The 23,829-nt window shown below is 38.6% G+C and overlaps 1 protein-coding gene across 1 annotated transcript; it reads right to left on the bottom strand.

Annotated features, from left to right (window-relative positions):
- Positions 1 to 2,339: 2,339 nt before the first annotated feature.
- Positions 2,340 to 16,209, bottom strand: LOC143532205 (uncharacterized). The gene is made up of 7 exons (XM_077027323.1): positions 16,117 to 16,209; positions 15,431 to 15,601; positions 13,874 to 14,618; positions 12,703 to 13,523; positions 11,854 to 12,041; positions 11,621 to 11,745; positions 2,340 to 2,509 (listed from the first exon to the last, which is right to left on the bottom strand). Exons 1-7 carry the CDS (start codon positions 16,207 to 16,209, stop codon positions 2,340 to 2,342), a joined length of 2,313 nt encoding a protein of 770 aa, XP_076883438.1.
- Between the last annotated feature and the right edge of the window lie 7,620 nt (positions 16,210 to 23,829).

The raw sequence follows: 23,829 nt of genomic DNA on the forward strand, positions 1-23,829 counted from the left end.
ATCTGGATTTACTTAGCTTTAATAGAGTCGACCGTTCACTTGCCGGTTAGTAGTTTAGTCGAGTTTTAGAGAGTCTAGAGTATTACTTAGTGTTTATTTTTAGTTAATTCAGTTAATAATTATTAAACTACTTTTAGCACATCAAGTTTTTGGCGCCGTTGCCGGGGATACTTGATCAGCTTGGCCTATGACTCAAAATACCTTCAAAGACTATCCATAGAAGACATTGCAAAAGAAGCTGAAGAGTGGAGATTGAGGAAGTCTAAAAGAGAGTTGTTAATGAAGGCTGGTCACAAGCCTGTATTCCTTAACCTGCAATCATTTGACAAAATAGACAGACTCTACAAAAGGGCTCTTGTGGATGACACATCTGACTATGTGGAAAAGGTGTCAAAGACGAGGAAGAAGGAAGAAAAAGAGTTAAAGGAGTCTGACAGCAGTAAAAAGAGAACGGAAAAGAATGCCAGTGATGAAGCAGATTATGAAATTTTAAAGGCTAAACATAAAGATATCAAATTTCTTCAACTGTACGACTACAGTTATAATTATTTGATAAACCTTTCTCCTGAAGAATTGAAAAGAAGAATTCAACAGATAAAGGACTCTCATAAATATCAGGCAAGTCGAGAAAGATTTGAGAAAGAACAAAAGTTAAAGATGAGGCTACAGAGGGAAAGGGATGAGGCTAAAAAGAAAGAAGAAAAAGTGAGGAAATGGTTCGAAGACCCCAAAAGGGTACAAACCTTGTAGCAAATTGTAATGGAAAAGGGAATGACTGAAGAACAGTTTGAAAACATGCCTCATGACCAACTAATCGACATATACAACAGAGAGAAAAAGTTATATATGGAAACCTAGAGAAAACGACAAGAAGATATGAAGAGAGCAGAAGAGGAAGTAAGAGCAGAGATGATGAGTGCTCTTCACAAGAAAGGGGTCAGAATGTCAAGATTGCTGGTACAGACTGATGAAACGATAAAAAGATGGTATGAAGGGGAAGGGCTGGACAAAGTAAAGAAAACTCAACAAGGAAGCTCGAGCTGAACCCCAAGGTCTGAGAGTGTGAGGCCCGTGCCACCAAGAAATCTAAATTTGCCCACACATCTCTTCTTTGATAAGCGATCCAAGACCTTGAGGGTTATTACTGAAGATAAAGAAAAACATCTCATCATCTTTAGATATGACTTGAGAAATTTTACAAAAGAATAATTAACCAAGATGGCTGAATTGACATTGTATGACAATCAAATCAGAAGTCAGCCATCTGGTCAAAAAAGAAATGAGCTCTCAAAATTTTTAAAAGAATAAGCAGAAAGGGGGTTCCCATTCTTGTAACAGAAGAAGAGAGAGATAAGAAGCCAGACAGAGAGGGAGAAAAGAAACAAAAGGATAAATGAAGTACATATCTCTGAACTCTCCCTCTTTGAGATGAAGAAAAGAAAGTCTCAAGCTAGCAGCTCGCATGGTAAAAGGAAAACATTAAAAGAGTGCTTAGCCATGAGAGAAGTGATGCAGGAACCAAACTCAGTGGTGCAACAATTTGGGAGAATCACTTACATAATGTACAATCAGCACAATGATTCAATCACATTGAGAAATGAGTCTAGTATACCCATTGCAGTGATAAGACATGATGAAGATCTCAAATTTTATGCATCCACAGGACCATCAAGACTTGATTAAGGCCAAATTTCCATATGACTCCTCTGATGTCGTAGAGCTTGACATGATTAAACAGAAGGCAGCCTATGTCAAGAAAATGAAAGAGAATGCTGATAAAGGGAGCCAATGGAGAAGATAGCAGAAAAGAGGATGAACGATAATTAATTATTTCTTTCTATTTATCTTTGTATTGTTAATTTGTACTTGATGTAAAAACTTTAATGTGTAATGCCCAAGAGGCAAAATTCCTACCTATGTAATGAAATGACATGTTCTTAATTGATATATTTTTGATGTCTGATAAAATGTAACTCTATGCAGGATCCTTACTTCCGAGACACAACTGAAATGCTTGTGACTAAGGGTAAAGGATCCTTACTTCTGAGAGCTGGTCAAAGATATGCTGGGCACTGTGGATCTCTACGTCAGGGTCTCTTTTTCTTTTCATGCTGGCCTTGGAATGGGTACTCATGGTCTTTGGCGGTGCGAGGCTAGAGCTTTTCATGGGTTTCTTCTCAGTGGAACGGGAGGAGATGAGACTGTCGACATCTTCTAGTTGGAACTGACCTAGCAAGTTCCTGGAAGGCTTGGATGAGGATTTTTGTGCACCTACCCGAAAAAAGATAAGTTTCTTCTAGTCTAACGTTTTTCTTTATATTTATCAATAATCAATGAATCTATTCTAACTTACTTGACATTATTTCTGGGAAGCTGGCGGTCTTCTCGTATGACTTGTTTACCTCTTCAGCAACGGCTTTGAATGTCCTATCGAAAGGATCCAAAGACAGGAGCACCTTTGCCTTTTTAACACCGTCAGGGTCAGTGGCAAGATCTGAGAAGTTGGATACTGCATAAGAAACAACAAACCCACAGTTAGCCAATCAATTATATTAGGATCCTCTATCCTTAGGATCCACTACCCTACCCTTTAGGATCTAGCGAGTTGGTAATAAATTCCCGCTTGGAAAAAAGAACTGGTTCTTCCAACTTTGATCGTTGTGGTAGTCTTGTTGGTCGGTAGAGGTTGAAAAGGTTTGCTTTTGAAAAGAAATCTGCTGGAGCCATGGGTTACGAGGCTGTACATATGAGAGAGGGCTGGAAGATTGAAATCGAGATCCTGTTCTGCGATCAATCTCTCAAGGGTATGCAAGGTCCTCCACATCATCAGCATGGCTTGAATATAGCTGAGGCCGGTGAAAGAAAATAAAGTAGATGTAAGGTTGGGGAACGGATATGAAAATGTTGGGTCGGATTTATGAAAAGGAAGATTGGAATCTTCTCAACCTCCTCAGAAAACGATAAGTATGGACTTCGAGCAAGCCTAGACGATCGAGCATAGTTTAACTACTTCGAGCAAGGTCTTCAGAACCTTAATTGGTAAATTCTTCTAAGTGTTAAGGCTTCGAGCAAGCTACACTTCAACAAGCAAGAGTATTCTTCTATCGAGCATGGATTGCCAATCGAGCAAACAAATTGATCATACAAGTTTTAACCAAGTGTCACGAGCACAGGTTGATCGAGCACATGGGGACAAGCATGGATGCAATAAGAAGATGCCACGTGATCAAAGCAAGGACTTCGAGCGCAGTTCAGTTCCCGAGCAAGATTTACATCCGAGCATGCTAAGATTGCTGAATAAGAAAAGCTGAAGACATCAAGAAGAATAAGCTTGCTCGATGGACGAGTTCTAGCAAAGCATGAATTAGTCAAGAGGAATGAAGCTTGCTGGAGGATAATATCTTCGCTGAAGATATTCTAAGTAAAGTATGCTCGAGGACATTCATCAAGCATACCAAGCATAGTGAGTTTGCTCGAGCAAGATTGTTACCTTGCTCGATGACTCAACACTTGTATTATTTTGTATTTCATTATGTAATGATTAGGAACTTCTAAAAGGAATATCAGGGTCTATAAATAGGGGTCCTAGGATTCCATTTAGGACACGGATTTACAGGTTGGCACACACTGAATACGAGAAACATTCCAAAAGAATATTCTATTTTGTTTCCTCGTATAGCCGCCACCGTCATACACGAAACCCTAGACATTCCTTTCACTGTTTCATTAGTGAATCATTTAATACAGTGAATCTTTGTCTTTGAATGAGCCTTTATTGATTATCTATTATTGTTTTGTTTTTGCTATTTATACTCCTACACTCCCACTCGTTGGATATCCTGATTCCGCCGGGATATTTGACATGCCTTTTAGGTAATCGAGTCGGTGTGTTCTTGTCAACCTTTTAGAAAGTTTCACCCGATTCACGGTCCTGACAGAAAATCCAAGAAGGAATGGGAGTGCCGGAAAGCAGACCCAATCGGAAGAGACGCAATCGCTCTTTAATCGGGAATCATATGCTCTAAACACTGTTCCTTCAGGAAAATAGTCGGAGATGCGCTGGATTCCTTTGTTAGTGAATTCACTTATCTCAGAAACTGGATCTTTGAGAAGATGTTGGCTTTGAAGTACGGGACTAATGTCCTTAGGACTCAAGCTAAAGAAAGCTTTCTGATTTCTTTTAGGCATTGTGATGAAAGGATGAAGAAAGCAAAAGAATGAATAGAGAAAGAGAGTGGGATACCTGATGGTTATGCCAGAAGTACACTTATAATCTTATTTATTAGGGATAATCATACACTTGCAGGAGACGGTCACGTCATATTATCGCTGACGGTTCGATTCAAAAACACATTGGGATAAACACGACAGCTGTACCCCATTCACACCTATCATGTTTGGGGGCAATTTTTGGGACCAGGATCTCTGATCCTCGAAAATCAAGTATCATTGGAGACTGTTTCTAGGATTAAGGATCCTCAGTGGTTCAAGGATCCTAAACAGTCAATTTCGATTATATTCTAATATATTTTTGCAGGTATAACACGTGCTTACCAGAATTTCTATTATTATGGACGAAGTATTTTACCCAGTCTTCCCTTCTCGTCCACGCTCCTAAAACGTTCAAACTGAAGAAGTAAACGAACATGTCCGGAATAGTAGGAATATAGTAATTAGCCATTGTATATTTATGTATTTAATCATTGACCTATAGCTGATCACGGCACTTGCTACACACAACTCTCAAGCACCTAGAACACTTAGCATAAACACTTGTATACACGATCAGCTATTGTTCCACCATTTGTAATCTTTTCAAGTTTAATATACTTGGTAGTGATAGTTCTCACTACCCGAGGTTTTTATGCCGGTGGGATACAGTTACCAAGGGCTTTTCCTCGTATAAATCATCGTGTTCATTGCTTATACTTGTTACTTTGATTACACAAATTCATACTAGCACCAATCCTCACATACGAATTTGGTTCATTGATCCTTAGCCCGATTTTTAACCAAAACAATATATTAGGAGGTTTATTATTTATAAACGATTTGGGCTTTGCAGGCTGAGAAGAAGTTAAGAGGTTAATATTATGATTTAGGTTAAGAATATAACTTAATCATAATATAAATATATATATATATATAGGGTTTGGATCAAATGCAAATGAAATTAACGTGCTAAACGTGAGAATCAAGTAGAGTAATTATATATGCAAGTAGAGTAATTATGTAATTACATCACAGAGTAATTACATAATTACTCTATGGTGTAATTACATAATTACTCTACTTGTATATATAATAACTCTACTTGATTCTCATGTATAGCACGTTAATTTCATTTGTACGTTAACCCTCCCCTAATATATATATATATATATATATATATATATATATATATATATATATATATATATATGGGGTGGCTTCTAGTGAAAACTCATCTTAAAGAGAAAACTTAAAAACTCCTAAAAACTTCTAAAAAACTATTTTTAACTTTTTTTAAAATTTTTTTTTGAAGTTTCTTTTTTTGTCCATTATTCTTATATGTTATTGGTTCAAAAAAAAAAAAAAACTTGTCGGTAACCTCGTCGGTATAGTGCGCATGTGTAATAGTGTGTATTGCATAGAATACAACACTATTGCACATATTTGATACACACTATTGTATATATGCAATATAAGACTAATACACATCGAATACACATTAGTACGTATGTGTAATACAACATTAACGCACATGTGCACCACATCGACTTTTATTTTATTATTATTTTTTTCCATATAATACAATACTACTACACATATACAATACACAAATATTGAATATATGCAATAAAACACTATTAAACTCAAAAATACATAGTAATATACATATGTAATACAACGGTATAGCACAGTAATACGTATGTGCATTACAGCGGTTTTTTTCATTTATTTTTATTTTTCGAGTGAAATATAAAAATAATTGCTAAAACAGAATTTTGAAATTTTTTTTTACTTTTAATTAAAAATAATTCTTTAAGAGTTTTTTAGTTTTCTCTCTATAGGTGAGTTTTCTCTTGATCATCTCCCTATATATATATATATATATATATATATATATATATATATATATATATATATATATATATATATCTTGGCTCTCTCTCTCTCTCTCTCGTGATACAGAAGAAAAAGAGGATCAAAAAAAGGCAACCAAGTTTTGTTTCTTTTACACTGCCGCAATCTACCTCGTCGGATCGAGCCACCACCGCGTCAGCCGCTGTCATGCTATTTCGTCGTAATCCAGCCTGTACACCACCCGGCCCCTACCGCTACTGCCGTACGCCACCCAGCTGCTACCGCTGGTGTCTGTACGCCACCCGGCTGCTGTCGCTGCTGTTCGTACTCTGCTGTCACCGCTCATTGTTTGGTTCGTGAACTAGCTTCGTTTCGTTGAACCTCGGTGCCTCAACCGGTTATTCATTAACCGAGGTATATATTATCTCATCAGTAGTTAATAATATATTGTATATTAATACCATGCTCGTATGGTTTTGTAACCGGATCCTGTCGGGTTTAGTTTCGGTGCTTATATTCCGCTGTGCATTTATTAATTAATAAGATTAATTATTATTTGTCATGTTTATTAAACCGGTTTTAATAAATAACATTTTGACTGATCACCACTGAAACCCAACAGTGGTATCAGAGCCTTGGTTACAACGTAGGAGTCTGTACCGGTCTTTTAACAGGAATTAGAACACAAACTTTAATTGGTTTTAAAGTTTCTGGTCTAATTAATTTTAAGGCAACTTTATACTTTAGTCAAAATTTTATTTTGTTTTATTTGACCAAAAAGCTTGCCCGAATTTTGGTTGTTTGTTATGCAATATGTAAATCTGGCCTGACCGTGTTTGTAGTTGTTTGTGATGTTTTGGTTTTTGGTTTTTGGTTTTAGCCATATGGATGGTTCAAATTTGTAATAGTTAGGGTTTTTCCGTTGTTATATTATTTTTGTAATATTGTATTTCATTTATAAATATTGTAATAAACGAAGACCCGGAGACAAAGACCATGGAAACAAAATGGGAATAGCGAAGTCGATGGGAGTTGCTCAAGACGACGATTGGATGCACTCAAGTCCATCCTTGTAGTTGTTTGTGTGTTATGACCCCGTAACCCGTTTGGTCTTGCTAATAGGCTCTAGCAAGATCGAACAATTATTGGCCATATAGATTTACATATTTATTTATTGCTTTTGTGGTTGCTTATTTCTATAATTGTTATATAATAACCAACCTCATACCAATACATATATTTTAAAAGGAGTTTTAAAATATTAAAAACAATCATAATAAAACAAGTTCTAAAAGGGCTTTTTCAACTTGTCAAATTTTATCTTTAAAACAAAGTTTGATTTAAAACAAATTATAACCAATCATGTTTTGCAAAATTAAACTAAATTTGATTTTCCAAAACTAATAACTTAATAGGTATCTATTAACTTAAAGTTGGTTATGTATATCACGAAAAACTTAGTTTGAATAGGTTATATAGAACTAAGTGTCCTGAGAGATGAGGGTTCATCAAGTTGTCCCGATTAATAGAGTAAAACTGGAATTTTACTCTATTCGGTAATATTTAAAATTAATCCCAATTTTAAAATCAATAGTCTATGCCATCCTACTATAAGCCACACTTGAGGCATACTGCGAAACTTCAAGTGTTCGGAGCTACAGCACCGCACTTGATTTCTAGCGTATCCCTTCAAGGTGAAAGGGTTCCGTTAACACATCCAGCCCTTTCACAAGTGACTATACTAGGGCGACTATTACTTTACTCTCCTGTTACGTGCTACAGCTGTCTGGAGACTAAGGTGGGCGTAGATGAGGCTAAACGTATCTACTTAGACAAGTGTTGTCTTAATAGGCCTCATAACCGAGAGTTGTGCTTTATTCACAATTGGCAATCATTGTCTGTCTTCCTAACCAATTACTAATGTTGTGTGCTACAGCTACCATTAGTAACTGGAAGCCAGATTCTCAACTTTCTATTTTATTAATGTTATTAGGTCATTGATAATAGGATTAAAACATTGAAAATACTAATCAAATTACTTTTCCTTATTTAACAGATGTCAACTGATAGTAACTCATCATTCACTCTCAAGAAAATTCTTGAGAAAGAAAAGCTGAATGGCACCAACTTTCTTGAATGGCACCGCAATTTCGGACTTGTTCTCAAAATGGCAAAGAAACACTATGTTCTCGATGGACCCGTTCCAACCGAGCCTGAAGACAATACTGTTGCTTCCAGAAAGCTTCTTGACAAACATATGAACAACTGTTCTGAAGTTGCCTGTATTATGCTAGCCACCATGTCTTACGAGCTTGCTAAGGGCTTGGAAGACTCTGGTTCCTACGAGATGCTTGAGCAACTTAAGGGCATGTTCCAGAAACAAGCCCGTCAAGAACGCTATGACACCATGAAATAGCTCATTAGCTGCAGAATGGAACAGGGATCGCCTGTTAGTGCGCATGTTTTCAAAATGAAAGGGTACATCGAACAACTATGGAAACTTTGTAAGTCCCGTGATGGATCTTTCAATGTGATATCAGTATACTTAACAGTTAGGCGGAAACTAACCACTAAGTTGATTCTATGCAAAAACAACCAAGAACACACCAAAAACAATAAAGAAGCTTCAAAACACACGTATATTATACGTCGGGTGCTTAAGCCCTTAATAACTTACACGGGTGAAAATAAAATGACACTGAACTAACAACCCTAAACCATTAACATATATTCTATAAATATTCTACCATCTAAGCCCAAACAAACTAAAGGCCCACCGACATCAACAGATCTCGGTTTACAATTAAAAGCCTAAACTATCCAAAACTAAACCCAAAACTACAAGCATAAACCACAAAATACGACCCAACAATCTCCCCCTTGGTTTATTGCTTGACTTCAGTCCTTTTCAAAAGTGTCAACCGAAACCGTTTATCATGCATGTATATCTTCATCTTCTGCCTTTCGGCGCATATACTGTGGCTTCTAAAATGACACTTGGAAGTTGAGTGTCTTATTTAGGGCCTTTATTCCTGTAATAATAGCCCTGGCCGGTAATCCGGCACAAGTCATGCTACTTCCCACAAGAAGTGGATAAACATGATCTTGATTATCATAAACAGCAGCGAGTATTAGGCTTGATTGACTCAGAAAAGTCAAACACGATGTATCTTTGGTAGAACCAACAAGTCCTCAGTCAAGGTATGACCGAGAATGCATCAAAACATCTTCAAAATGAAGATCTCTGTGATTGATCAAAAGAATCTGATCAGTCCATGCCGAGAACTTTAGAGCACTATTCATCATCATCATCACACCACTAATCATCATTTATGACCAAACCTGTAACTACAATCAATAACTAAACCAATAATCAGTAACTTCAATAGAAAACAAACAAACCTTTCGAATAAAGAATCAAGTAATTCCAATGATCACCGAAAACCCTTCAATCATATAAGATTTCTTTACCTTTCAAAGAAATCTACTTGAGAGCACAAAAGAGACAAGATTGGATGTGTGGCGGCGGGTAGATGAAGGATTTTATGGTTATAATGATAGAAGATTTTGGAAGATAATGGAAGTTGTCAGTTTCAAGAATGATCTATAAGTAGCAATGAGTGCCTTTTAAGCTACCTGGTCACATCAAACTTGGCTGAAAACATTTACTGACCGAAAACATCTGGCCGAGAACTATTTACTGAGAGCCGAGAACTCACAAGACTGAATTCGCTAAGCCAAAATGATCTGCCAGAGAACTAGAAAATCCATTGGACCAAACTAACCATCCCGAGAACCAGACCCACTTACTCAGAAAAATAACCCCGATCAAAAATTAATTTCTTGAAGACACTTGTTTTAATATGAGTAAATATGAGGTAAAAACAAAAATTAAAATAAAAATAAAAATAAATAAATAAATAAAATAGAATAAAAACAAAATTAATTTATCTATCCAGCCTTCAGAGTGTTTAACATGTATTGGGATCAAATTTCAGCAGTTAAAAAATGAGCATCCCTTTTTCAGAAAAGATCCGAACGTGAAATCATATTGATTAAGATACTTTCATAATGATCCATTTTCAACGTTATTTTGACATAGTGAGAAGGTTGATTGCAGGTATTGGAACTTAGTATGACTTTCATTGCGCCAGTGATATGATTAGGTTCAATTAGGCATAAAGCTAACTTGGACATCACTTATGGACCATGATGCCCCTTATCTCTTCTCAAGGCGTATTTGGCTTTCCCCAGATCACCCCAATTTGACTCCAACCCCCTAGTGCTTGATCAAAATTACTCTATACAAAATAAATTTTAGGCTTTAAGGTTGAACGTTGGACTTACATGCCATCCGGACTTACAAGCCTTACATTCAGGGTGTTTAGGACTTACTTGTATGCCCCACCCCTGTAGTTCCCTGGTGCCCTTTTAAGCCTTAATAAAAATATGATATAAAATAATTTAAATTATTAAAAATAATTTTCTTTATTTTTTTATTTATTTTTTATTTGTTATTATTATTATTATTATTTTGTTAGCGATCAGATCACTAACGGGCTCATGTATGACTGGGTAATTACTTTTCTGCCTATCATTCGGAGAGATGCACCTAGAGACATGCACACATCCTCAAAATGACTCTCCACAGAAAGTTTAGCAACTTTAGTTTATATCACTTCAAACTTTTACTTATCATAGAAAGCTACCATACACATCAATGACTAATCAAAAGCCTTTTTAGCTTAATAACTTCACACGTTGGGCACACATAATTAATTCATCTATCATTTCTCAAAGGTTGGATCAATTTTCATTTGAAAATATTTTTAAGCTTCTAGTAAGCATTTGCAGAATATTAATATTACTTCCCAGATGATAACCCTGAAGAAAATTTTAAATTCAATCACCCCAGTCTCCATCAGTTTTCAGGTAAATGCCTATCCCATGTGTCTACAAGTAGACGATGGGACCAAACATATAGTAGTATATGTCCCTCAAACCTAGGTGACCGACATAATTTTCAGTGAAGGAATCAAAATAGATTTTTGATTTTTTTTTAAATTAAGCACCCACACGCACTCTTTTTGTATTTTTGTGTTTTTCTCCCCCTAAATTTGTACAAACTTAACCTTAAAAATATTTATGTACAAATTTAACCTCAAAAATACTCAGTCTTCAAAACGTAACATCATTGAATCTGGCTGTTCCGATCGGTTTCGTAAATAGGTTCGCCACATTATTATAAGTGTGGACCTATTCAAGATGAATTAGCTTCCGGTCGTAACAGACACGAATAAAATAAATTTTAATGTCTATGTTCTTGGTTTTATAATGTTGGACCGAGTTTTTAACAATGGCAATCGTAGCATCATTATCAAAAAAATAGGAGTATCAAGAAAGTCCAAACCGTAGTCCAGCAATTGATGTTGCATCCATATGACCTGAGAACAGCAGGCAGAAGCAGCAACATATTCAGCTTCAGCAGTACTTGTGGACACCGTTTGTCGTTTCTTGCATTGCCACGAAATAAGCCGATCCCCCAAAAATTGACACTCGTCAGACGTGGATTTCCTGTCAATGTCATCATCTCCATAATTGTTGTCAGAAAAAGCATAAAGTTCAATTTCTGAAGTCTTGGGATACCAAAGACCAAGCTTTGGTTGCCCCTTCAGATATCTAAAAATTCGTTTAACAGCAATTAAATGAGAAAGTTTAGGATTAGCCTTGAATCGAGCACACTGACACACTGCGAACATAATGTCAGGGCGACTGGCAGTCAGATACATTAAGGACCCGATCATCGATCGATAGTATGTTTGATCTACGTGTTTCCCATCAAGATCTGAGGAAAGAAGAGGTCTTTCGGCCATAGGAGTCACCGCACTTTTGGAGTCCTGAAACTCAAACTTTGTCAACATATCCTCAACGCACATCCCTTGATGTAGCAGAATGCCAATCGAGCTTTGACGAACCTGCAAACCCAGAAACATTGTCATCTCCCCCAAAAATCATTTCAAATATTTTCTTCATCACTTCCTCAAATTCAGAACACATGGCAGTGCTGATAGAGCCAAAGATAATGCCATCCACGTAAATCTGAACTAAGATCATATCCTTTCCAACAGTCTTTATAAACAGCGTTTGATCAATGGTTCAACGATTATACCCGCGCTCCAACAGATGAGCAGTCAACGTCACATACCATGCTCGAGGAGCCTGATGAAGGCCGTAGAGAGCCTTATCCAACTTATAGACATATGACGGATGCTTGGAGTCCACAAAACCTGGTGGCTGATCCACATAGATTTCTTCCTTCACCTCACCATATATAAACGTTGTCTTGACATCCATCTGATACACTGTGAAACCCATGTACGATGCGTATGCCAAGAAAATCCAAATAGCCTCAAGACCAGCCACTGGAGCGTACACTTCAGTTTAGTCTAAACCCTCCACCTGACGAAAACCATGAACCACAAGCCTTGCCTTGTTTCGAACAATGACCCCAGTATCATCCTACTTGTTGCGAAAAACCCATCTTGTGTCTAACGACTTCTTTCCAGCAGGTAACTCCACCAACCTCCAGACCTTGAGTTTCTCAAACTGATTTAGTTCCTCATGCATGGCGTCAACCCAGCTTGGTTCTTGCAGAGCCATGTCGATAGACTTGGGCTCAATTTGTGAAATGAAGCAAGAATACAGACAATTGTTAATCGTTCCAGTTTGACTTCTAGTTGACACGCTAGCTTCAATGGGACCAATGATATTTTCAATTGGGTGATCCCATTGAATTCTTGAAGGAACAGAGTGATCAGGAACAGAGCGGTTTGCTGGCATATTAGTTGGTTCTTCTAAAACCTCAGTGAGAGGGTTTCTCCACCCTGATGCAGTGGTTCTATGTGAGTACGAGGTACTAGCGATGTACTCGTTTGAAATGACATCGGGGAATAGAGTGCTACCAAAAATTTGTTGAATGGCACTCTCCCCCTCAACCGGTAAAGTCTCTTTAGAAGAAAGTTCATGTGGCGACATAGTATCAATCGTATTTTCTTCCAAGTTTTCAGATGATGGCTGGGTCATTTCTGAGGATTTAGATGGTTCCACTTTCAACATAGGAGACTTTTGAATATCAAAGGAAGAATCCTCTTCATCATCGATCACAGTAGCTGAGTCAGTCACTGAGAACAAATTGACTGGCTGGAAGAGCTTGTCGTAGTCAAATAACCAATCAGGCCCCACACGGGCATCTGTTTCATTTTCTTTAAACCAACGCACATCATACCACTTGACAATTTGTTTGGATACCTTGTTGTAAACACTATAGGCCGTTCGACTATCATACCCAACAAAATAACAGTCATCAGCTTTGGCTTTGAATTTTTGAGTTGATTCAACATTCAACAAAGTACACGGGCATCCGAAAGCTCGAAAATGTACGACTGTGGTCTTGTGTCCTAAAATATTTCATAGGGAGTTTTCATTTGAGATTTGTTGATCAACACCCAATTTTGCACGTAACAGGCTGTGTTAATCGCTTCAGCCCAGAAGAAGAGTGGTAACTTTGAATCACATAACATTGATCTAGCTGCTTTGATCAAAGTGCGATTTCGTCTTTCAGTGACACCATTTTGCTGAGGAGTACGACCGGAACTGTACTGACGAAGAATTCCCTTTTCACCACAAAAATAGTTCAGTGTGGAATTCTTGAATTCCGTGCCATTGTCACAGCGAATTCCCTTGAGCTTTAAATTCAATTGATTTTCCATAAGCACTACGAATTTCTTGATCAGGTCAGCTCTCTCACCCTTATTTGATAAGAATAACACCCAGGTGAAGCGGGAGTAATCATCGGTGATGACTAGACGGTGATTACTACAAGATAGACTTAAAACATGAACTGGACCGAACAATTCCATATGAAGCAGCTGAAAAACAATGGAAATGGAGTTTATCGGTTTCTGCTTGTGTGATTTCCGATGATGCTTTCCTAACGCGCAAGCCACACACTTCTCTATGGTCACGAAGTCTTTAACAGGTAACCCTCGCACAATGTTGTTCTTCACAAGGCGGTTTAGGTTTTTCACATTTTCATGGCCAAGACGACGATGCAACAACATGGAATTGTGTTCCGACGCTTTAGAGAATAGGCATGTAATTTCTTCAGGAATGTTCTTGTCAATATCAATCAAGTAGGTATTATCTTTCCTCTGAGATCCGACCAGAATCCACTCCTCTGGTATGACAATACCAGGCTTTAGAATTAAGCATTCCTTATTGGTGAAGTGAGTGGAAAATCCCTTATCACAAATCTGCGACACATTGAGCAGACTGTGCTTCAACTCTGGAACATAGTTAACGTTTTCGAATTTCAGAACACCATTACTCACAGTACCCTTTTGAGTAATCTTCCCTTTTTCTCTTCCCGCAAACGAGACAAATCCGCCATTAAAGATTTGAATGTCACTTAGCTGAGATATGTCTCCCGTCATGTGCCAGGAACAGCCACTATCAACAAACCATGGTCTAAAAATATGCTTCCATAGTTGTTCCTGCACAGAGTGCGAGATCAGTTAGTTTTGGGTACCCAGTCCATAATAATTCTGGGTAAGCCTGACTTAGTTAAATGTGTTACGGGCTGCCATACCATATCATCATTGTTATCGAACATGGAGTTATGTGATGATACAGGCTTTATTACCGGGGACTTTAGCAACCACATGTATTTTGGCTTTAAAACCTTTTGATTTAAGCAGGTGGTTGACTTGGTCTCTGGTCTGCGGATAGAAGACACGTTTGACTTTACCCTGTTCGTTTTTCTCGGCTCATACACCCATTTTGGTCTAGGAACCGAGAACGTGTTTTCTTTCCGCTTATGGGTCACAATGGGCTTGGCCTGACGAAAGCTTGACCTGTCAGCCTTGATTCTTCTCCCATTACTTTTAGAGTGCCTTGTCCCATGATGCCTTAATTTATTTGAATGAAAATTTTTGAAAGCATTATGAGACATGGTTCTCTGATTGCTTCTATAATATGGGATGTACGGGAGACGAGAGCAATTTCTAGCAATGTGACCAGGAATGCCACAGTTGAAACAGGTTTGTTTCTTAACATAAAATTCATTGCGGCCAATTCCCGGTTTCGCTTTGTTGTGTGAGCTTGTTTTACCATTTCTGGATTTATCATTATGAGTTTCACATTTAATATCACAAAACCCCTTTTCTTTCACAAATTTTGGTGATGAATGTTTACTTTTGTTTTTAATTCCACCACTTTTATTTAAGGACAGATCACCGCCTTCGGAAGTTCTAGAAGATGAAAATAAACGATTGTTTTTGCTCTTGAAAACAGAGCCCACACACACATTTGTAGCATTGTTATTCAAAATAGGCAAATTCAAAGAAACAGATGAGTCAACGGGTGATTCATCATCTTCCTTAGTCCAGTCCTCAACTATGACTACATCTGCACACGAACTAGACACATTAGAATCGTTCACCCCTAAGGTTGATTCAGTTGCAGAATCTGTATCAACCTTACCAGTTGCAGTGGTCTTGCCATACTACATAAGTTTCTCATTTTCTTCCTCTTCCTTGGTAAGGGGAAGACTTGAGTAGTTATTATTATAAGGGGGTGGTACCATGTTATAGCCTAGACCTACACCCTTATGTTCTTTCCATTTTAGCTGTTTATCTATCATTGACTCAACAACAGCACTAGAGACATCAAATTTTTTGAAATTAAATTCAGCATTTTAAAATTTATTCGTTAGTTTGACTATCTCCAGTTTGGATGCTTCTACCTCGCCGGTTAGTTTAGCTATTTTGGCTTTGGCATCTAGATGGTGACAGCACTTTATGCTAAAATCTGATTGAAGTTTAGAGAAATCTTGTTTTTATGCCTCTAGTTTATCGTTTAAATTTTTTCTAGTTTCTTTAGTGTTGAGTTTTCATGTTTGGCATTTTCAATTTCTCTTAGTAGATTACTATTATGTATTTTGTACAGGCCTACCTTATCAATGCAATATTGAGAACAAAGTACAGTACTTACCTCAGTAGGTTTGGTGGAGGTGAAGGCCATAAATGCATGCTGAAGTTCTATCACCTGCTCTTCAGCCTCATTCTCCTCTTCATCAGCATCCATCTTAACGAATTTGCAACTACATTACTCAAGCTCAGTGCTACCATCTGATCCTCCTAGGAGAAGTTCTAAGCCACCAGACCCCACTCACCCGTACTCGAACTAGTCATATTCTCTTCCCTGTCACTACTCACTGGGACCATCGCTCTTTCTCTATTTCCTTCTTTAGCCGGTTTTGTGCATTCACGAGCAAAATGACCCGGCTCATGACAGTTGTAGCACCTTAGAGAATTCTTGTTAAAACCCACTTTCTGATTTGTAGGCACATTCCAATTGTTCCTGCCTATTCTTTTGGTGAATTTCTTGGCCCTGAAAACAACCATGGCAATTTGCCATGAAATATCCACCTCTTCCACATCATCAGGATGTATATGATCCAACTTAGCAGCTACCACTGGTTGCACTAAGTCTCCAGCAAGAAAGGCATTATATCACTTCATAAAACCTGCCATTAAGGCTATGTTCTCTCGAGTCTCCTTTGAAATAATGGGAGTTTGAGTGTAAGACTGGCTGGAGGTGGCCATAAAGGCCTGTGATTTCGGTGCAGTAGTTTGTTGCGGAAAGAAAATAGGGGTAGCTGGTGTAGAATGAGGAGAGGGTTGACTTTGTGAAGATCTAAACATGGAAAAAGTCTATTGAGGCTGCTGTGGTTGAGGTGGCTGACTCTTGAACAGAAAGAAGTTCTCTTGAGAGACCAGTGCATTATTTGCTGGAGTGCCATAACCTGCAGTGTTGTAAGTACTAGCATGATTAATGGCACGTTGCTTGTCATCCTTGTCACAAGCCTTGATGATAGCCATAACCTACGACAGAGTCAATTTGGACATATCTTTGGTCTTCTTAATGACAGCCACATTCAAGTCCTAGCTCTGAGGCAGTGAATTAACCAGCTTGTTGTTGATCTCGGCAGAAGTGAGATTTATATTTGCAGATCTAATCTCCGTGATCAACGAGATGAAACGGTGAAGCTGTTTCTCCAAAGATTCTCCTAGCACATGATCGAACATGTTAAACTATTGTCTCAGGAGATCTTGCCTACTTCTCCTCATGTCCTCATTTCCTTCAAACATTTAAATGAGAGCCTCCCAGAGTCCTTTGGCAGAGTTCAAATCTCTAAATCCCAAGGCAATTTTAGGTGAAAGTGCCATGGTCAAGGTAGCTAAAGTCTTCTAATCTTCCTCAACAAGGTCAAAGTCAACATTAGTATACAACTCAACTGGCTTTGTCTCAATTTCTTCGGAGCCTTCTCTCTAATAAGTGATCACCTGAGGACCTCTGATTATGCTTCTCCACATTTTCGCATCCTTCGCTTTCACATACTTCTCAAACCTAAACTTCCACTCAGCAAACCCGTCTGATGTCAGTAAGCAAGGCACACGAGCAGTAGTTCCCATGATGGAATCAAGCTCTTGATGGAGCGTCGCATTTGAAGACGTACTGACACCTGATTGATCCATAGTATCTTTGATCAAAAACTGAACGGAAAGACTGAAAAACTACTGATTTCGCCCGGGAACACTAAGTGTTGACCAAGAACTGTCAACAGTATCCGAAGACACACTGAGTTGCCCGAGAACGATGAAATCACCCCGAAAACTTGTAAACCTTCCCGAAAACCTTGAATGCTGCCTGCGAATCTTGAAATCTTCCTGAGAACTCCAAAATCAACCAGAGAACTAAGGATAGTTCAAGATATGGTAAATCTTGAATATTTAACTAAATCCTGAGAATGATGGGATTTGAATTAAATATGAGATATACCAGAATCTACTCCAAACACAGCTTCACCAGCCGAAGAACACGAAGAACACCCTTCTTCGAGATCCAGAAACCTTCAACACAATAAACCTTCTTAGATCAACGCTAGAATCCTTGATATCACCAATAGCCGAGCCTAGAATAGGTCTAATGGCTTTGATACCAATTGTAAGTCCCGTGATGGATCTTTCAATGTGATATCAATATACTTAATAGTTAGGCAGAAACTAACCACTAAGTTGATTCTACGCAAAACAACCAAGAACACACCAAAAACAATAAAGAAGCTTCAAAACACACGTATATTATACGTCGGGTGCTTAAGCCCTTAATAACTTACACGGGTGAATATAAAATGACACTAAAGCAACAACCCTAAACCATTAACATATATATTCTACCATCTAAGCCCAAACAAACTAAAGGCCCACCGAGATCAAAAGATCTTGGTTTACAATCAAAAGCCCAAACAATTCAAAACTAAACCCAAAACTACAAGCATAAACCACAAAATACGACCCAACAAACTTGATTATCCCCTGTCAGATGAAATGGTAGCGGATTTCATCCTGAACTCTCTTCCCAGCTCTTACGACCAGTTCGTAATGAATTTCAATATGAATGGCTGGGTGAACAGTGTCGGAGCTTCATGGAATGCTCAAGACGGCTGAGATGAATATTTCCACTAAAAAAAATCAAGTTCTTATGGTTCGATCTGCTGGTGTCGTCAAGCCTAAACCCAAGAACCGGGGTCATAACGGTAAAGGCAAGAAGAAGGTTACTGTTGCTGCCAGGTCTTCCACCAACACTAACAAGGGTGTTGCAAATGTACCACCGTCGCCTCCTGAGGAGCGCCAATGCTACAAGTGCAACAAAATGGGACACTGGAAGTGTAACTGTTCTGACTATCTTACTGAGCTAAAAAGGCAGAGGACCAATGGTGAAAGCTCCTCTAAAGGTATTTCGTTTACGTTATTGAACTTTTCACTGTCTCTAGCAACACATGGGTATTTGATATCGGATGTGGTTACCACATCGTTAATGTCTTGCAGGAGCCTGAAAACTGGAAGAAGCTGAAACAAGGTAGCATGGAACTCATCGTTGGTGATGGGAAGAGAGTCCCAGTTCTTGCAACCGGCACACATCATTTTTCTTTTCCATCTGGCCTTGTAGTTACTTTGAATAACTGTTTGTTTGCACCTGGTTTGACCAGAAACATTATTTCAGTTTCTTTACTATTTGAACAAGGATTTTAGTATGCTTTTAATGGTACTGCTATTTCTGCCTACTTGAATGATATCTTTTATTTTGAGGCTAAACCTCGAAATGGTATTTATGAGATTGATGTTCAAATAAACAATAATGTATATGATCTTTCTAAACGTATCAGATCTGGCATCAATGATACATTTCTATGGCATTGCCGACTTGGCCACATAAGCAAGGCACGAGTTAAGAGACTCCAATACAAAGGGATTCTTGAATCCACAGGACCGGACTCTTTTGATGAATGTGAATCCTGCTTAGCTGGCAAACTCGCCAAAGACTCCTTCACTCATAAAAATGAATAAGCAAAGGATCTCCTAGGACTCATACATACTGATGTATGCGGCCGTTTCAGAACCATGTCTAGAAGTCATGAAAGATACTTCGTTTCTTTTATTGACGATTACAGTCGATATGCTTATGTGTATCTTATAAAACACAAGCATGAAATTTTTGAAAAGTTCAAAGAGTTTCAAAATAACCAACTCAAGAAAACTATTAAAATGCTTCGATCCGATCGAGGTGGAAAGTATCTCAGCTTAGAATTCATAAATCATCTAAAAGAGCGTGGAATTGTTTCACAGCTCACTCCACCCGGCACACCCCAACACAATGGCGTGAGCGAGAGGAGAAATCGAACCTTGCTAACTATGGTATATGGTTCGATCGATGATGTGTAGAAATAAGTTGCCTCACTGCTTTTGGAACTTTGCCCTTATGATCGCCGCCCGCATTGCCAATCTGGCTTCAACTAAAAAGGTAAGCAAAACCCCATATGAGATATGGTATGGGCGTAAACCCAATTTGTCTTTCCTTAGAGTATGGGGATGTAATGCGTATGTCACCAATGATTTTAATGACAAGCTCGATCCTCGCGACGTAAAAGTTGTTTTCGTCGGATACTATAACCAAGGCAAATATTATTTATTCCATCCTGATACAAATAAGATTTTTATCAAAAGGAAGGGCCACTTCCTCGACAAGGAAATTCTCGATCGAGGAACTGGAAATAATATTGTTGATCTTAAAGAAATTCAAGAACCACAAACAACCGCTGAGGAAGTTGGAACGTCTAATCAATAAATTGTTGCTGATACATCAGACATAAACACAAGCGTTCGCAAAAGTAATAGGACTCGCATACCGAATTCTAAATACCTATGGTATCTAGATGTCCCGAAGTCCTCTTAGTAGCCGAGTCAAGCGACAAACCTACTAATTACAAATCTACTATCTTAGATCCGGAATCTGAGAAATGGCAAGATGCCATAAACGCCGAGATGCAATCTATGCATGACAATCAAGTCTAGAACTTGGTTGAGCTACCCCCCGAATGTCGGGCAGTAGGGAGCAGGTGGATTTTCAAAACGAAAACCAACATGCATGGAAATGTATACACATATAAAGCACTGCTAGTAGCGAAAAGCTTTACTCAAACTCAAGGTGTTGACTTTGGTGAAACCTTCTCGTCCAATGCTATGATCAAATCGATTAAGGTGTGCAAACTGAATAAGTCCATTTATGGACTCAAACAGGCATCTCATAGCTGGAATCTTCATTTTGATGAGAAAATCAAAGAGTTTGGTTTTATCAAAAATGAAGATGAGCCTTGTGTTTACAGAAATGCAAGTGGGAGCACTATATCATTCCTCATCCTGTATGTGGATGATATACTGATCATTGGAAACAGCATTCCTATGCTTATGGAAATTAAGCACTGGTTGGGATCTTGTTTCGTAATGAAAGATCTTGGTGAAGCTGCTTATATTCTTGGAATCAAGATCTACCGAGATAGGTCTAAGCGGCTTTTAGGCCTAAGTCAAAGAAGATACATAGACAAGGTAATGACACGCTTCTCAATGGATAACTCCATGAAAGGAGTTGTCCCCATGGCTAAAGGAACCGTGTTGAACAAATCGCAATCTTCGGCAACGGACATTGAAACTAAGCAGATGCAAGCAATTCCATATGCTTCAGCGATTGGTTCTATCATGTATGCTATGTTATGTACTAGACTTGACGTCTCATATGCGTTGAGCGTGACTAGTCGTTTTCAGCAAAATCCTGTCATTACTGTGACACCCGGTAATTTCCCAATCCCATAAACCAAGTAATCAACCTAAGTATTAGGTGATTGTGAATATTATGCGCGCCATGTTATGATCAGCGCGGGCATATGTTATATACGCCATGCGCGGATGCGATGCGCGCCATGTTATGATCAGCGCGGGCATATATTATATGCGCCACACGCACAGGTTTTTGTTGTGTTTTCATGACAACTTAATTTTATGTCGTTTCTGTCTAATGGGTTGAATACCTCTTCAATGATCAATAAGTAAAACTATGTTCAAACAATATCCTAATTTCCTAATTAAGACCCAAATCATTTATGCGCGCGCGGAAAAAGGGAACTAACCTCCCCGCATGGCGGGAACATTGAGAGCTAGTTTGTTTGAAGCTCCAAGATGGAATTGACTTCAACATAACTGATCACTATGTTGAAATACCAAGACCTCATGGAGAATCTACAAATGAAACTCAACGTCCCTGACTACGAGAAGGTTACGCACCTACCCGCATCAAATAAAAAGGAGTTATGTGCGACACCTGCGGGAAGAATCCCCGCGGGACACCTTAAAACTAAACCCTTTACGCATGAACGTCTGCACAGAAACCAACCACCTTTTCACTTAAATCCAAAAGTACACCCTATTAATAAACTCTGAGAACGCTGGTTCCAGCAGAGCCAGATGGACCCGCCGGATTCCTTATAAGGACGCCTGCGCAGTGATACGCGCAGGATTCGTTACAAGGACGCTTGCGCGAAGACCAACTGGAGCCGCCGGACCCACAACGTTCAAAGAAATGGCCTACACGCAGAAGGCTATACGCGCAAGGTTACGCGCACAAAACACTTAGTCTATTCTTCAGATAAAAGGGGATTACCCCCGCCCAGAAAGAACCAGTTGCGTGTTTCAGAGATTTTTACCTTTTGACAGCACACTGACAACAGTACCAGGAACAGTACTGTAACACGAAATGTCAACTGTCAGCCGCACCTACTCTCACCAACCACAGTCCTGCATGTACTGTCAAATCAATCAGAATCTTCATAACCACTCCCTAGGACCATCACCCCCATCCCTAAATAAATAATAATAAACCCCATACCTTGTCATCACTACACTCAATATGATAAGATCTCAATCCCCTAAATCAAGGGATTGTGTTCCCTTGAATTTGCCTATAAATATCAATTCTTGAATAAAAATATCACAACCACAAGAAACACACTCCAAACTCCTCTCTTAAACCTGTAATTCTGCACTAACCATATCCCAAGCATCCGTTTCCAGTTCCATCGCTAGGTAAGCCGAAACTTTAGTCTTGAGATTTACTTTTCTGACCAGCCCTTATATTCTTCGATTACTTGGTCTTAATACACATATTTCTTGTTATTTAAACATATTCTAGACTTCCAATTTCGAGGCTAACACCAAGAAACCCGAATCTCGTTTAATCTCTCTAAACCATCACTTAACAAGAATCACAGGTGAGTCTCACAGCCCCTATTTTCACTGTTTTTAAACTGTTTTCGGGGCGAGGGACACGTGTTTAAATTATGTTTTATCATGGTATATTTACAAGCAATGCAAACGATTATCTGTTCATAGTGTCTATCATGGTTATCAATGTGTGTGCGCTAGAACGAGAAAGTGATCACTTTATCAATGAAACTCTAAGAGTAGGGACTACTGGTTTGATCAACCCGCTCGTAGGGGTAGCACCTCTTTGCATAGGCGAGCGCCTAGTATGGTCATGGGGTAGTACTACTGGTTAAATTCGCTCGTAGTGGCCGCGCCACTTTGCATGGACGAGCACATAGTTTTCAGAAATGTCCGCGCGAAACCCGCGGGACGGTTTTATCAAGAATATGTTTTAATGATGTTATCAGAACTATGTTTCAATATGGTTTTATCAAGAATATGATGCAATACGATTTATCAAGTCACCGAAACTTGTGAACTCACTCAGTTTATACTGATTCAAATATTTTTACGTGTCTTTCAGGTGGTAATTAAGTAGCGCAAGGGGTCACACGTAAAGCACTTCACGCAGAACAGCTATAAAAATGGTTTTTGGAAGATTTTAGTTCTATCCCTTCCACACGCGTGGTTGTTCCCGCCGTGTAAGGGGATATGGCGCGGAAATCTTCAACGTTTTTCATATTTGGATGTTTTTATATGTTCTTCTAAACAATGTAATGTATTTTGTACTAGACATTTCATGAGAAATGGGAAATTTATTTGAATGTTTGCAATGACCCGTGCTTGATTATCAATCCCCACGCGCGCACGCCCGGCTGTTTCCGCCGTTTAGGGCCGGGTGTGACAGATTGGTATCAGAGCACTGGTTATAGCGAACTAGGAAAGAAGTTTTAACCTAGACTATAACCGTAGGTGAATCGCATGAAATATTCTTTCAAAGAAAATATTTTCGAAAGAAAAATCACACACACTTAGGTACACGGGTCACACAATGTCTAGTGAACACTAAGGATAAAAACATTATGTGCTCAGGGTACATGCGCTAAGT

The sequence above is a fragment of the Bidens hawaiensis genome, unplaced genomic scaffold, assembly GCF_021521415.1.
Source record: "Bidens hawaiensis isolate Kalapana, Puna unplaced genomic scaffold, B.hawaiensis_p1.1 tig00009411_1, whole genome shotgun sequence".
Taxonomy (NCBI): Eukaryota; Viridiplantae; Streptophyta; class Magnoliopsida; order Asterales; family Asteraceae; genus Bidens; species Bidens hawaiensis.

Excerpts from the sequence above, each read along its gene's own strand:
- LOC143532205 (XM_077027323.1), bottom strand. The coding sequence starts at position 16,209 with ATGGATGCTGATGAAGAGGAGAATGAGGCTGAAGAGCAGGTGATAGAA. Across the intron at positions 13,524-13,873 it reads GTTATTCTTATCAAATAAGG|GACACAAGACCACAGTCGTA; the intron begins GTGAGAGAGCTG and ends GAAATATTTTAG. Across the intron at positions 12,042-12,702 it reads CTCTGCAAGAACCAAGCTGG|GTTCGTCAAAGCTCGATTGG; the intron begins GTTGACGCCATG and ends CTGGGTTTGCAG.